The sequence below is a fragment of the Neolamprologus multifasciatus genome, chromosome 13 (assembly GCF_963576455.1).
Source record: "Neolamprologus multifasciatus chromosome 13, fNeoMul1.2, whole genome shotgun sequence".
NCBI lineage: Eukaryota > Metazoa > Chordata > Actinopteri > Cichliformes > Cichlidae > Neolamprologus > Neolamprologus multifasciatus.
The window spans coordinates 22,826,712-22,840,321 of NC_140451.1; the positions used below are offsets into that span (position 1 = coordinate 22,826,712).

Consider the following 13,610-nt stretch of genomic DNA (forward strand, 5'->3'; position numbering starts at 1 on the left):
TCATTTTCATTGGCAAGCAAATGCCATGTGGTGATTGGGGAAGAGGAGCAACTCTGGAATTACATTCAGGCAATCTCAATAAACCATGAGCTGTTAAAAACAAAAAAACAAGATCTTGAGCTGCAATTTTGCCTAAATAGAAGACAGACACCCTCACCTTCTCTTTTCTGAACCTCATTCTGTCAACCTCCTTCAACTTCTTTCTCAAATACTGTTAAAGATCACTGACTGTATTCTGGTGTTTATTAGCAGTCACTCCAAGACCCAGTGGTGTTTACCCGAATGCAAACTAGTGATAAACACACCATTTTGAAGCATTTAAAATTTCTGAGTAAATACACTCAGCAACCACAAAAAGATCATGCAAGAAATGTCCAAGCAGTGAATAAACTGGGCCTCCTCAGCTTCTCAGCACAAACACTGCATAGCTAAACCTTTCACAGCTAATGGTTTTGTCTGTGTAGCATTGGGTAAGAATACATCTGGCACTGCTGCATGCAGGACCCCCGGAGAATGCAAACACAAAAACACAAATATGTGCGAGTGTGTTCAGTTGCACACATTCATGTACTACACGTCCACGGTCCATCGCCCACGTGTTAACTGTACCGAGCAGCAGGAAGTCCACAAAGCCCCCTTCCAGGAACACTCCTAACCATGCACACACAAACACAGGATCACAGATGTACAGTGTAGTCCTCAGACAGGACTCATTGAAGCACATTTATTGTTACAAAGTCACCGGGAACTTAGAGAAACTCGTGCTAGTGTGTTTAGTCTTCCAAGGAGCTTAGGAGTGAAAAGTCCTGCATGGGTCAAATATGAGAAGCATAGAAAAGAAAACAGTCAGGGTAGTTTCTTTTTTGTATTTACAAAGGAAGCAAATGTTATTAGTTTGATATGCATCAACAAACAAGCACAGATCTTGTTAAGAGTGCCAAAAGGGTCGGACAACGTCAAGACTCCAAAAGATGCTGCATCACAGGAGGGTGGAACAACAGCTCAGACTCTTTGAGGGTTAAGAACTCACAAAAGAAAAAGAAAAAGAAAAAAAAGCTGAAGTCAGACAGGAAAACAAAACAGAGAAAAAAAACAAGCACAAAGAGTGGTCAGAGATCTATCACAACCTCAGCACCGTTCCAGGGAATTTTCCCATCATTCAGCTGTTGTGAACAACAGAAATCACTCAACTTCCTCCTGTAACCATTAGAGGGAGTATGGCCCTTTCAGTGTCCCCACTCCAACCTGCACAGCACATCTGGCAAACATTAGCCAGCCTAAATGAGTGCCGCAGTCGTGATGCAGAACACCCCCGCATTTTTGAAGTGGTGTGTGCTCTGTGCTTTTTCTCCACCCCCCCCCCCCCCCCCCCCCCCATTTTGTATTTGATGAATGATTGTTGAGAATATATATGTATATAAAAAAAGAACACCTTAAGTCCTAATTTGGCACACACAACACCTATGAAAACAAACATAAACAAGAGTAGACCTGTAGCTGTGAAAGGTGAATGTTTTCAGTCACACAGATTTTTATTGTTCCACTTGACAGAGAAGAAACCTTTTGACCCAGAGCTCTGGCCTGGCAAAGCTGAAGCATTTTTCCAGCGAAGGACTGCATTAGAAAATACCACACAAATGAAGAGAATTAAAATCCTGTTGGCTTAGCGTTCCTCATTCAAAACATCTGCGGAAACAATGAAACACAACTGGTAACTGGAAGTAGCTTTAAAACAATTATCCGTAATGGAAAAAAAACAAAAAAATGAGACTTTCTGAGACGCCAATAAACCAACACTGACCACTCCGGTGCCCTTAAATTGCTACACGTATATGTCTTGTGCATGAGCGATATGGCTCCTCATTATGATAAACTGCAGGCTAGGTGCTGATGACGGCTTGTCCCAGAGGCTACCAACTTGCCTTATCGCACCTATGCAGGCAGTAGAGATGGCTAGCTGCAGGTGATGAATGAAACAGCAGAGCTGGCATTTTGATGAAGTGCGGCTCAGCATACGCAGAGGTTACAAAACATACAGATCCCCTCACATCTGCTGCTATCCCACCGAGCGTAATCAATTCCAGACTGCACATGAAAGTTCCAGGGAAACAAGGAAAGCTAATGCTATTAAAGAGTGTGATTTTAGATAAAAATAACGGAACATAATCTGCTCCGTCATCTTCTGTCAAGAGCAGACCAGGTGAGTTTTGTGTTGGACTAATTTTGTGTTCAATAGAAGGTGGATAAACATCAGTGTTTCTTCATTTCCTGAAGTTTACAGAATTGCTGATGTGGTAAGTGAAATGAACTCTATTTTGCTGTGTTGTCCCTTCCTCTTCCCTCAATTCCAGGATCCAGGTGGTTAAAGCAGATGGGCAGTTTCAACACCCCCCCCCCCCCCCCCGAAAAATGCATAAGATAACCAAGTGATTATATAACACTCTTACCCTCTGCTGCTTTCGGTTTACGCAACACCGGGGGAAAATCTAACATCATGCGCCAAAAAAAAAAATTTTTTTTTGTACACATCATCATTCCCAGGTGCCGTCAAAGGCAGGTTTTCTGAATGAACTAATACTTGGGGTGAATGGATGGTTGTGTGCGAATGAACTGCGTAGAACCTACAGCTGATTAAACAGCCAGAGGGAAAAGTGTTTAATATTCTGATGTGTTTGCGTCAACTTTTCATCCGTAAAGAATGAGTGAGGAAGTTACATAATGTCACTGGATTGCACATCTGGCTTGAAGATGCGCATTGTTTTCCTCAGAAAAACTGCCAAAGTGGGCATCGCTACACCAACTCCTCGCCCTCAAACCTGGCCTCACTCCCTCCCGGAAGAGCTTTAAATAACCGTGATAATGTTTTATTGGTAACAGAGCGCTGGAACAACTTGGGCAATAAATGCGTGGGCAACCAACTCCCACCCCTCCACCTCCGCAGCAAAAATCTGAAAAAAATTCCTCCATGAAGATGAGGTTACTGCCTTGCGAGGGACAGAAAACATGCAATGCTTTCATCTTTTCAATTAAATTTTTAATAACCAATGCTAGTGCAATCTTGAAATACTCCCCTTTTTGTCCATCCGACCCCACCGAGTTTGCAAAGAACATTTTTCTGGTTACAACAAACTGACTCATAACCATTAACCATTTTTTTTTTATTCGTTTTTTCAGATGGAAAACCAAAACAAAGTTAACATATAGAGCTCGTCATATCCATACATCCTATAGGCTCAACATTAAGCCCCCCAAAAGTAAGTTACACACAAGCAACAGTATAGGAAGAGTTTGGTATAAAAAGCGGGGAAACCTCACCTTTTTTTGACTTTGCTCCAATTTTCAGTTTAGAAGGCCAGGCAATCTGCGTTTGGGTCTCATCCATGATCTGAAACAGAATGAAGGAGAGCTGGCATTAGATTTTCACAGATATTAGTACTGGTTGTGTATTAGCAGACAAAAAAACCCTACTAAATTAGAACTTTGAGACTTCTGTCTTGGCAGTAATTACAATAGTTTTACAGCAACATACTGAACTAAACTTCTAAGTTTGTAAATGTGTTTTTCAGATTTATTTCTAATTATACTATTATATAGATCACTGTGAGACACTATGTGGATTTTTGGAGATTTTAATTAGATCAGCTGTATTAGCAAGCACTAATTTGGGTGACTTTGAAAACACGAGGAGTTATGACTCCGTTCAATTAAAAACTGCTCAGATTCTGATCAACGCCCAACTCCTCCCACCCCAACACACACACACACACACACACACACACACGCACACGCACACGCACACGCACACACACACACGCACACACACACGCACACGCACACACACACAGGATTAAACTTATAAGTCACTTGGCTTTGCAATGCATAACATGCCCCGTGACAAATCTGTATACAGAACTGGTCAGCTATAAGAAAAAACACTCATGGTGAAAGGGAATAACAGTGATATTTTTTGTTACAACGGAATACTACCAATCCTTTGGTCATGGCATTCAAATGAATGCTACTTTGTCTATTTGTCTGCTAGGTGCATGTCAATTGCATAAGCAGGCTAATGCATCCTACAACTCCATAGAAACTCCTTAGGAACATGCCAATAAAGCATAAAAATTCCTCTGCTAATGTTGTGGTGGCAGACAGCACTAGGATACCCTCAAAAGTCCCTGATTATGTCCATGCATCAATGGATGAAGGCTGTTTTGGCAGCAAGCGTGGAAAATAGGCAATATCAATGTATGATGATCGATGTATATATATCACTGGAGAAGGGGGGACAGCAGGTAGCAAAAGAAAGTACAATGAGCTGTCAAGAGGCTGCCAGCATTCACTCCTATTTTTTTCTCCACCAGGAGGAAGTTACCTTGCTTGGCCTCCTGCCTACAAATCTATAACGGCTGCCTTTTGAACTGCCAGTCGTGAGAAGTACTTGATATTAATGGAGGGGGAAAAAAAGAAAAAAAAAATCAGATGTGCTCTCTCCGTCTCCTAATGGCTTTGTCCTCAATGTGCTCCATCCTTGTTTTCAGAAATGTCCCGTGGTCTTATGTTTGTTTTAATACTTTCCAGGGGTTTGTGTTTTTCGGGATGGAGAAGATATGAAATTCTCTGTTTCAACTACGTGATCAAGCACCAGAGGCCCGCTTCAACACATTACATGAGCAGGGGCTGCCACTTAATATTCCTTAGTGGTCCAGTGCATTAAGCCATAAGCCACATATTGTAATTCAAATGGGAGAAAGGGTGCATTAAGATCCATCAGTGCTCCCTAGTCAAATTAGATGTTAGGCTTATTAGTACTGCTACAACTATTCACAGCTTTCATTGTCCCCTCAAAGATTATTAAATTATATCTGCCAGTTCTTTTTTTTTTTAAAGACAAAAGTACAGCTTGTATTGCTAACTGAGGCACAAACCAGAAAGGGAAGCTCATCAACTCCTCCGTCTGCTTTTCTACATGTTGAAGGGTTTTTCTTGAAATCATCAACAACATAGTTTGACAGCTTATCCACAGCCAGTCACACGCACCTGTAAAACAGAGAGCCAGTTTCCAAAGGCCTGATGTGTGTTTCGCTTTACGCTACAGCTGAGCTGTATATTCTAAGCTGATGAGGGTTGACGGCCCTTTTCAGGCCTCACTGATTTCCTACACCTTCACACATAAAAATGTGAAAACCTAGTACCCTGAAGTCAGAATTTTAACTTTTATTAAGCGATGGCATCTATGGGTTTATTTTATAGGCTCCTTTTAAAGGTAAGTAAAGTTCCTCTCACGAGTGTCTGCATTCCTCAATAAAAACAAAACAACAACTCAATAAAAACTTACTGATGTATTGTTATATTCTTCCCTCCCTCTTAAACTCTTGACCCAAGTTGCATATCTTTTTTAGAATTATCATCATCTAAGGGTAAAAAAATTTAGCTTTCAGTCCTCCTTGTGATTTATCCTTCTCGTGCTTCTGCGATTACTTGCAGTGTCTACTGAGTGCAATGTACATGTTGTGCAATGAAAATAAAGGCAAATTCTTCTCAGATAATCTTGCTCAACTATTTCTGTAAGGAATTTATTCTGGTATCATTAAAGGGACTAAGCTGGAAACAGATCCGGCTTTTAGCATGCTGCTAATGATCACCCATTACTGTCTTACTGGAGACCTTCCCATTCCTCTTTGATGCAGGATTTTTTACAAGTGCTGCAACAACATTATCCATGTATTCACTCAAAATGGTTTTACACAGAGTGTAAGTCAAGCCTGAAACCAAAATCTGACAAGTTTTATGTTAGTGAGTTTCAAACAAGCCTCGGGCACAAGCAGCTAATCTACAACATGACACCCACCCACTGACGTCTGGTATATGTGAGAAAGGACAATAAATCACAAACACCCCTGTAGCTGAATGCAAACTTTTCTTCGCAGTCTGAATCACATGCTCACACCAGCTGGATGCATCACAAGCAGCATTAAAGGACATTCTGTTCCTGGCGATAAAGACAAATTCTCCCTTAACTTTTTCCTTTAATTTTAAAAGTTTTTTTTGTAACTTCTGTTCTTACAAATCCCTCTCCTGTGGCAATGACACGCGTGTCTGGATTTGTCATGAAGACCTTTAATTTAAAAGCACATATGAAAGAAACATAAGACTGCAGCAAGCTCCCAGAGGTAACAGAAACTGCAGTGGCAATGGTGCAACTAAAGCCAGATGACTGATAGCGAGTAAAATGACACTGTAAATGGAAATGTACTTTTCACTCTCTTAAAGCTACGCAGAAACTACAATGGAGCACAGAAAATAAGCAAAGTAGAAGGCTTATGATTAAAAAAAAAAAAAAAAAAAAAAAAGACATTATGGCTTATACCCTAACTTTTTCTGTAAAAAGGGCTTTGTTCAGAGAAACCTGTTTCCTGTCCAGTGTTGCTGTTCTTGGCAGGGTCCTGCAGATGGGACTGATTTCTGGCAGACCACACACCATTTTAAAGGGTGGATGGTGTTTATTTATGAAGGGGCTAGCAAATGCCTCTCAAATGGGTGAAGATATTTGCACAAATTTAAGTAACCTATATATTTACCATTCCAGCCACTCTATTCTGCCACCCTAGCCTTTCTGAAATGAATACAAAAATGACTGTGGCTCCAACAACATTTCATGGCACGACCTTGACATGATCAGCTCTTGGTGGTTTGCAGCTGTGCGTGCAGATGTGTGCGTAACATAACACAGGATATCATTAAGTAAATGTCCTCAAAGATGGCACATCCATTTAAAACACGTGACTGCGCTAGTATGTATTGCACAGCACCAGTCGACAGTGTAGAGGCATGTTTCCTGGATCTCGCTGCAATGGTGCAGCTGTTGATTCAGCTGGAATATGTGCGATTGTGTGTGTGTGTGTGTTTGCGGGGATGACAGAGGGTTTCTGGGGGGGAGGTGTCAGAGTTACGAGACTGAGAAAACAGCAGAGCTCGAAGATGACAGCACTGACTGAACCGTTCCCGTGAGGCTCAACAGTCATAGCTGAGTTCATGTTAACAGAGTGCTAAGTTGCAGCACCGTAACTCTTCTGGGCAACACATACACACGCAGACACACACACACACACACACACACTTTAATGGATGACGCATGATAATTCAAACTGCTCGACTGAACACAAACATTTGTTTATGTATGTTTTGATGCCACTCATACTGACCTAGTTATTTCAACGTCTCACAGACGTATGCCAACCAAATATTTCACCCTGACAGTCTTCATTTTTCATGTTTTTTCCTTGTCAGCGCAGCGGAATACAAAATGCGTCAGTGTAAATGAAATGAATTACATCTGGCATCAGATGCAGAGAACACTGGCACTTAAATATCCTGCTTGGCATTATTTAGAGAACCACAACCTCTGGGATGGAGACAGAAGCAGGACTGGGGAGGAACTGGATAGAGGTTCAAAAGGCTTCTCTCAACTCAAATCCACTCAAAGCTCTTCTGTGGTGCGTGGTGTTATCGTCTTTGGTTGCCCCACGACTCAACCTCTACACACCTCTCCATAGAGCTTAGAGTGATGCAACACTCCCAACAGTTTACAGCGTAAAATTTTTACTGCATAACAATATGATGAACTGTTCACTGACGCACGCTTTCTGTTAAACAATCATGAACATTATTTGGAGAGAAATCCCCTGCTTAAACCAGAATTATAACAAGGAAACATTAATGGATTAATAGAGTGCAAAGACCTAATAACATTGGAACAACAGCAGGGAAGAGGCAGAAAGAGACGTGCGAGAGGGGAAAAACATGAGTGAGTGATGCCAAAAACAGGCTGAAAAGAGAAAAGGGACATAGCTGGTAAGATTCCCTCACAGGAGCTGCAGGGAACTTCACATGGCTAACTTCACAGCTGGTGCACCCTCCTGTTGTCCAACATTGTCTGCCATCTTCTCTACTATTTTATTGACAACATGAAGAGGGTGGACTGTTTTGGACTCTATGACAAAAAGTTGCTCTGAGCTCAAAGGAAGTCCAGCAGACAGTGAGTAAGAGGGTTTGATCAACTGCAGCAGGCAGGCTTGGGAAGAAAGTGCGGGGGTGGATCATTTTGTGCTGCTCTTGCCAGAGACTGAACTGTAAAAATCTCAACTGCTGAGGCAACTACAAAATCTAATTCCCAACACCCAAAGTGTAAGAATGCGTGCGTCAAAAATGACTATATGCTTTCTTATGTGTGGGAGAGACTTTCTTTGCATGTGCCTTATTAGTCCCACTGAGTGCGTGTGGTTCATGGGTGTGTTGGAAGGGCAGGAAGCGGTCCAACTAAGAGTTTCCATTTTCATCAACTTCAAGGTATTTCACACACCTCATCCATTTTCTTTCAACAATCCACAGTTACACTGTGTGTTTATTTTCCCAACTCAAATTGGGCATGTATGGTGATCACGCTATCAGAGGGGAAACTATACAGAGCCGTCCAAATGGAAATTCTACAATAAAAACATGACTTTAGCACTTTACTGCTTCTTACCAGACTGCCAACTCAAACAGCTGCACACTAATTTTTAATTGTCAATTTAACCTCCAGTAACCACTGTTTCTTTGAACAAGCTGTGACAATATTCAAGTCAAGGACATTTAAAGTCATGGCTGGCAAAGTCAATACACCACCAGGCGTATTTTGCCAGACCTGCTTTGAGGTAGACATCTAGACTGCATATCCTAAACACTGCCGTTCTATCCAAGCCAAAAGAAGCGAAGGAAGAGCTAGAGTGCATTATATCGAGAGTCCTTGTTAAAATTCCGACGAGGGAAATCTTAAGGCGCCTGGTTTGCATTACTTGGTTTTTGAAAACTGCTTCAGGGACAGTTAAATTGCCTCCTCCTTCGACATTTAACTCTGATTCCTAACCTCCAAAACCAAATACGGAAAATAGACAAAGGAGGAATGCTAAAGCAGACCGCTGTCCATCATTTATTTCATTACAGCCCATTAACATAGTATAGAGGGAGATTTAATATAATGAGGAAGCTGAGTTTTAAACAAAAATCAATCCACTTGAGATAAATTAAGGAAACCACAATATACTACTGAGATATACTTTGTAAGATCTGACATGAAAATTCAATTTGGGTCAACTGTTAAGTCTCACTGTTGTCAGTGTGATTAGACTGTATGCAATGACCAATCTCGATTACGTTTGAGACAGTTTCCTTTATGATACCGACTCAAATGCGGCACAAATCAACATACCACTCCATTAATCATAGTTATGTACAGCATTTGGTGTTTTTTTTAATTTAACAACAGCTGACTATAACACACAGTAATGATACAGTGTGTTGCAGAAGCCTCGTTATTAGACACATTGCATGAAATGAATAACTGAGAAGTGCAACCTCTCTGCATCTGCAGATGATGCTTTAGGTGTTACTTTGCAAAGTACGTTTTAATACAGTCAGAGTCTCGGTTAATTTTTTTTCTTTCCAACTTGCTTACATAAAACGTCATTGTGTAATTTAATGCTTGATACAGGTAGTTTCACACAAAGAACTCAGTCTTGCACTTCAGGTTGCTAAAATACCCCTTTGGAAAAGTTGCATTCACTTCAAAGCCAAAGGCACCACTCTGCCAAGACCTTGGGAACATCAGATCTTTACATGCAAGACTGTTGATCTGCTGCTTTTAGAACTGAAGCACAGACGGAAAAGACATAACCCAACTTAGAAAAATAAAAAGCTATAAATGCTTTGTCGCAATGACTCTTGCTTTAGGGTCTGATGACAGACAATTTTTACTCCCAAAACATGAGTTGAAACATAGCTCTGCCCGACACACAATGTTGTGATCTTAGTCAGGATCTGCACCGTCTTTTCTCTTGTGACATATGCATGCAGACAGGTTATGGAAAATCTATAAATTTAAGCTGTGAGCTTAAGTTTTAGTATTGTGAATTGTTGATCAATAGAATTTTGTTTTATTTTAATTACTTTTAATATCATTTTACATAATTCTTAACATGAGGGGGACAAAGAGTAAATCATGCATATAAACAATTGACTTAGAAGGGACAGTTATTGCAATTATTGGTGCAATTGTAATGAGCTTTAAAGTCAATATTGGGTATGATCGCCTTTGGTTTAGGTAAGCTTTCTTATAATTTATGCAAAGAGTCTTAACAAAAAGTTTTCTGCGCTTATTAAAGGACGTTTAAAGCTCTTTTTTGGATGTTGGCTGCCTTTCCCCCCCACAATCCCTGTCAGGATAATCCTACACTGCTTCTGTAATGTTCCAGGATAACGTGGCATATAGCAGCTTTATCACCATTTCTCTTCCTTTTTGACAACCACCCATTTGTTGAGACATTTCTGATAGGGCTTCAACAAATATTAGATTTATCTACTGAAGGTCCACATGCATCCGTCAGGTCCTGTATCATGTCTCTTTAGATTTTTCCTAGCCACTTCTTTTGTCCTTCACTTGTCCAGTTCCCTCATCTTTAATTAACAATACAGTGCAGATATGCCAAGCTTTTGGATGATTGTTTGTTCGGAATCACCTTATCTTTAGCATTTTTCATAAATTCAGCTAAAGAAGTGGGAACAATTTACATGTTTTTGTGAGAGGCTGCTAGTAACAAAATGCCCAAAGATGCAATTTAAAATTGGTTCTTTGCTAAGTTGCTCGTTATATGTTAGTGTCCCCAGTCTTTGTTGTGGTCTTTCATTTTTTGGAAGCAAACACATGTGTCCCTCACATTTTTCTGTGTCATTCCAATAGTTTGGGCAATCTCCCTCCAGGGATTAGCTGACATCTGTGAGTCCTTATATTGAGGCTATGATTATTACTCTCTCACTGATAATCAAAAACTGTAGGACAAAAAGCAGCAGTGACAATAATTGTGGGCTGTGTCAACGCCCAATCTAGTTAATTTTCCAGGGAGTTTACAGTTACATCATAGGTTATGGTGTAGAGTTTCGTACGGGTTTGTGCTTAGAACGTAGCCACTGTGTAGATTTAACATCCATATAGCCATTCTCTTCTGCTTATCCTTGTCAGGGTCGCTGTAGCCTATCCCAGCTACCATAGGTCGAGAGCTGGGTACACCCTGGACAGATCGCTGTTAGATACCTAACCCAACTAACTGCATGTCTTCGGACTGTGGGAGAAAGCTGGGGTACCCGGAGAGAACGGGGAGACCAGAGAATCATAAATCCCCTGTGAAGCCTGAACAAAAGAAGATTCCACTATAAATTCTCAGGTTCAAATACTGGACTGAAAATGAGTGAAAAAGCAGCCAACGTCCAAAAAAAAAAGAAAAAAAAGGTTCAGGCCTTCAGAAAGCCAAGACCAGACTCCCTAAAACCACCGCAAAGAGGAATGTTGACCTCGTCCTGAAACAACAGCAGCAATGGCAATGTCATTTCTTGAAGATGTTATGCTGCTAAAATGAGATAAATTAGTTGAAAATTAAGTAAGATCTGACTGTAAAAAGATTTAAGAGATTTTGTTGGTTTTATAAATGATTTAGATAATTTCATTAAACATCACAAAGCCGCTAGAGGCAAGTGTTGGTGTGATTTGTTGATGCATGAACACATTATCAACAGTTAACAGTAAAAGTTTAACATCTCATCCACAACTGCCTCTAATCACCGGACCTGCAGCCTCTCATCCAGCGTCCTCACTGCTTCGCCTCAGTCTGTAGATATTCACCTCCGCAGCTCCAAAACTTTTCTGCTCTTGATTTCACTCTTTATTTGCCCAATTTGTTCCTCACACTCTGGACTCTCTGCTCAGTTCAGCTGCAGTTCCCCTGCTGCTCTATAAAGCCAACAACTTGCCCGGTTCTCCACACGTTCGGTCACACACTCCGTGCTCTGAGTGGCTCTGCTTCAGCTCAAACTCCCATACATGACACGTTTGGCCCTGCAGTAACTACTACTCTGCACTACAGCAGGCTTCATATCAAAAAGTGTATAAACAGCAAATGTTGCTAGGCAACCTGGCATGTACAATATTGTTTTACATTAATTTCTATTGGCTCTAAATTACCTCCTCATTTGTTCTAGGTATAAACGGTTATGTTTATTTATTTATTATTTTTTCATTTTTATTTCACACATCTTAAAATTCACTATTTGTTATATTTTAACCAATTTCGATATTTTCTTTAAATGCCACGGAGTGAAAATGACCCCCTTTGTGGTCCTACTGCTAACTGAGTGCAAGAAAGTCTGAAATTATGGGTGGCTCAAAACTTTTGCACCATACTGTATCTCAGTAACTCAACCAACTCAGTCTACTTTGATTAGTCTTTTGTTAATTTTTCATTTTTCATGGTGATTAAGTTTACATTGCCAAGCCCTTGTCAGGATAGGTTGCAGAAATAAAACCAGGAGAAAGTCACATTACTGAATAGTCAGAAATGGTTTCACTTGAGAGTTTGCAATTAATAAACAATTGTACTGGTATGAAAGAGCATCAATTAATAAAGAACTGAGCTATACAGCCACAGTGTCACACTTGACTGTTCCCCAAGTACCAGTACGAGAATGTGAGCAAGTTGTCACCCATTCAGAAATATTTAAACTCACTGAGCCAAATCCTCGTTTCATTGAACGTAGTGAAGCTTGAGGACATTTTATTAAATTGCTCACACAGAAAAGTCAGTGATGCACTGCTTGGCCGGATTAGGGTTTTTAAACTTTAGATAAGCTGGTATATTATGGTACATTATGTAACTGAGAACGCGCCCCCCCCCCACCCTGTGTTGTGTCAGCTGTGTTATAGTATCAGAGCCCTGGAGTGGTTTAACGTCAGTGGCGTTCCATTGTTTTTATTTGTTTACATTTGTAATTAGGACGGACTGAAGGAGCACCTGAGCATCTGCTCCATTACCAATGAGTGAAGTGCTGCTCAGTGCGCTTGAAAACAACCCAGAGACAAAGCACACATTATCCAAGTGCAGACTACACACTCACCTTCTGAAAGAAATCCTCCCCACCGTTGACTCTCCCCTCAGAGGCAGCTAGAGTGAGACAGAGGAAAGAGAAAAATAAATTCATCAAAACCGCACAGAGTCACTCAGCTTTTAAATGTACAATCCAACCTAACACAGCCAAATCACACACAGATTATCCAGTCCTCAAAATGTTACCGTATCTGCACTCAGTAAAGTGTTTATGGTGGATCTCCATTTCTTTGCATATTGCGTTTGGCATGCATAGTGATACTGCTGATTTGCAAGAATGGTATAAAAATGTTCCAAGCAATTTTCTATAATCCTAGAGATTGGACACAGCTTCCGTGTAACAAATTGATGGATACAGTGAAAATATTTGGGCATTTTACAGTAGCCATTAATGGAGCATTTCCTACCACACTTGGATTGACTGATGTTGGTTTTGCACTTCTTAAAATAACATTCACACTTACGACTTTTGTCTGTCAGCATACTGTAAATGCCTGGCCTTGGAAATGGTACATGAAAACTTTAAAATTCCCAAACATTGGGTGTAAACAGACTAAGGACTTAGAGAAGCAGTGGTGTTTGACTTAAAGTAAATTTCCAAGCAGGTGAAAATGCCAAGAAACTCCCTTAGCTGATACA

General features: G+C 40.6%; 1 protein-coding gene across 1 annotated transcript in view; it reads right to left on the reverse strand.

The window, feature by feature from the left end:
- Window positions 1-13,610, reverse strand: part of bicc1a (BicC family RNA binding protein 1a) — a 57,853-nt gene that overhangs the window by 28,215 nt on the left and 16,028 nt on the right. The window contains exons 2-3 of the mRNA XM_085183015.1: window positions 12,982-13,028; window positions 3,316-3,385 (exon numbers count right to left, since the gene is read on the reverse strand). Coding sequence (XP_085039141.1) covers window positions 3,316-3,385; window positions 12,982-13,028 — 117 coding nt within the window. The remainder of the gene's footprint in view (window positions 1-3,315; window positions 3,386-12,981; window positions 13,029-13,610) is intronic.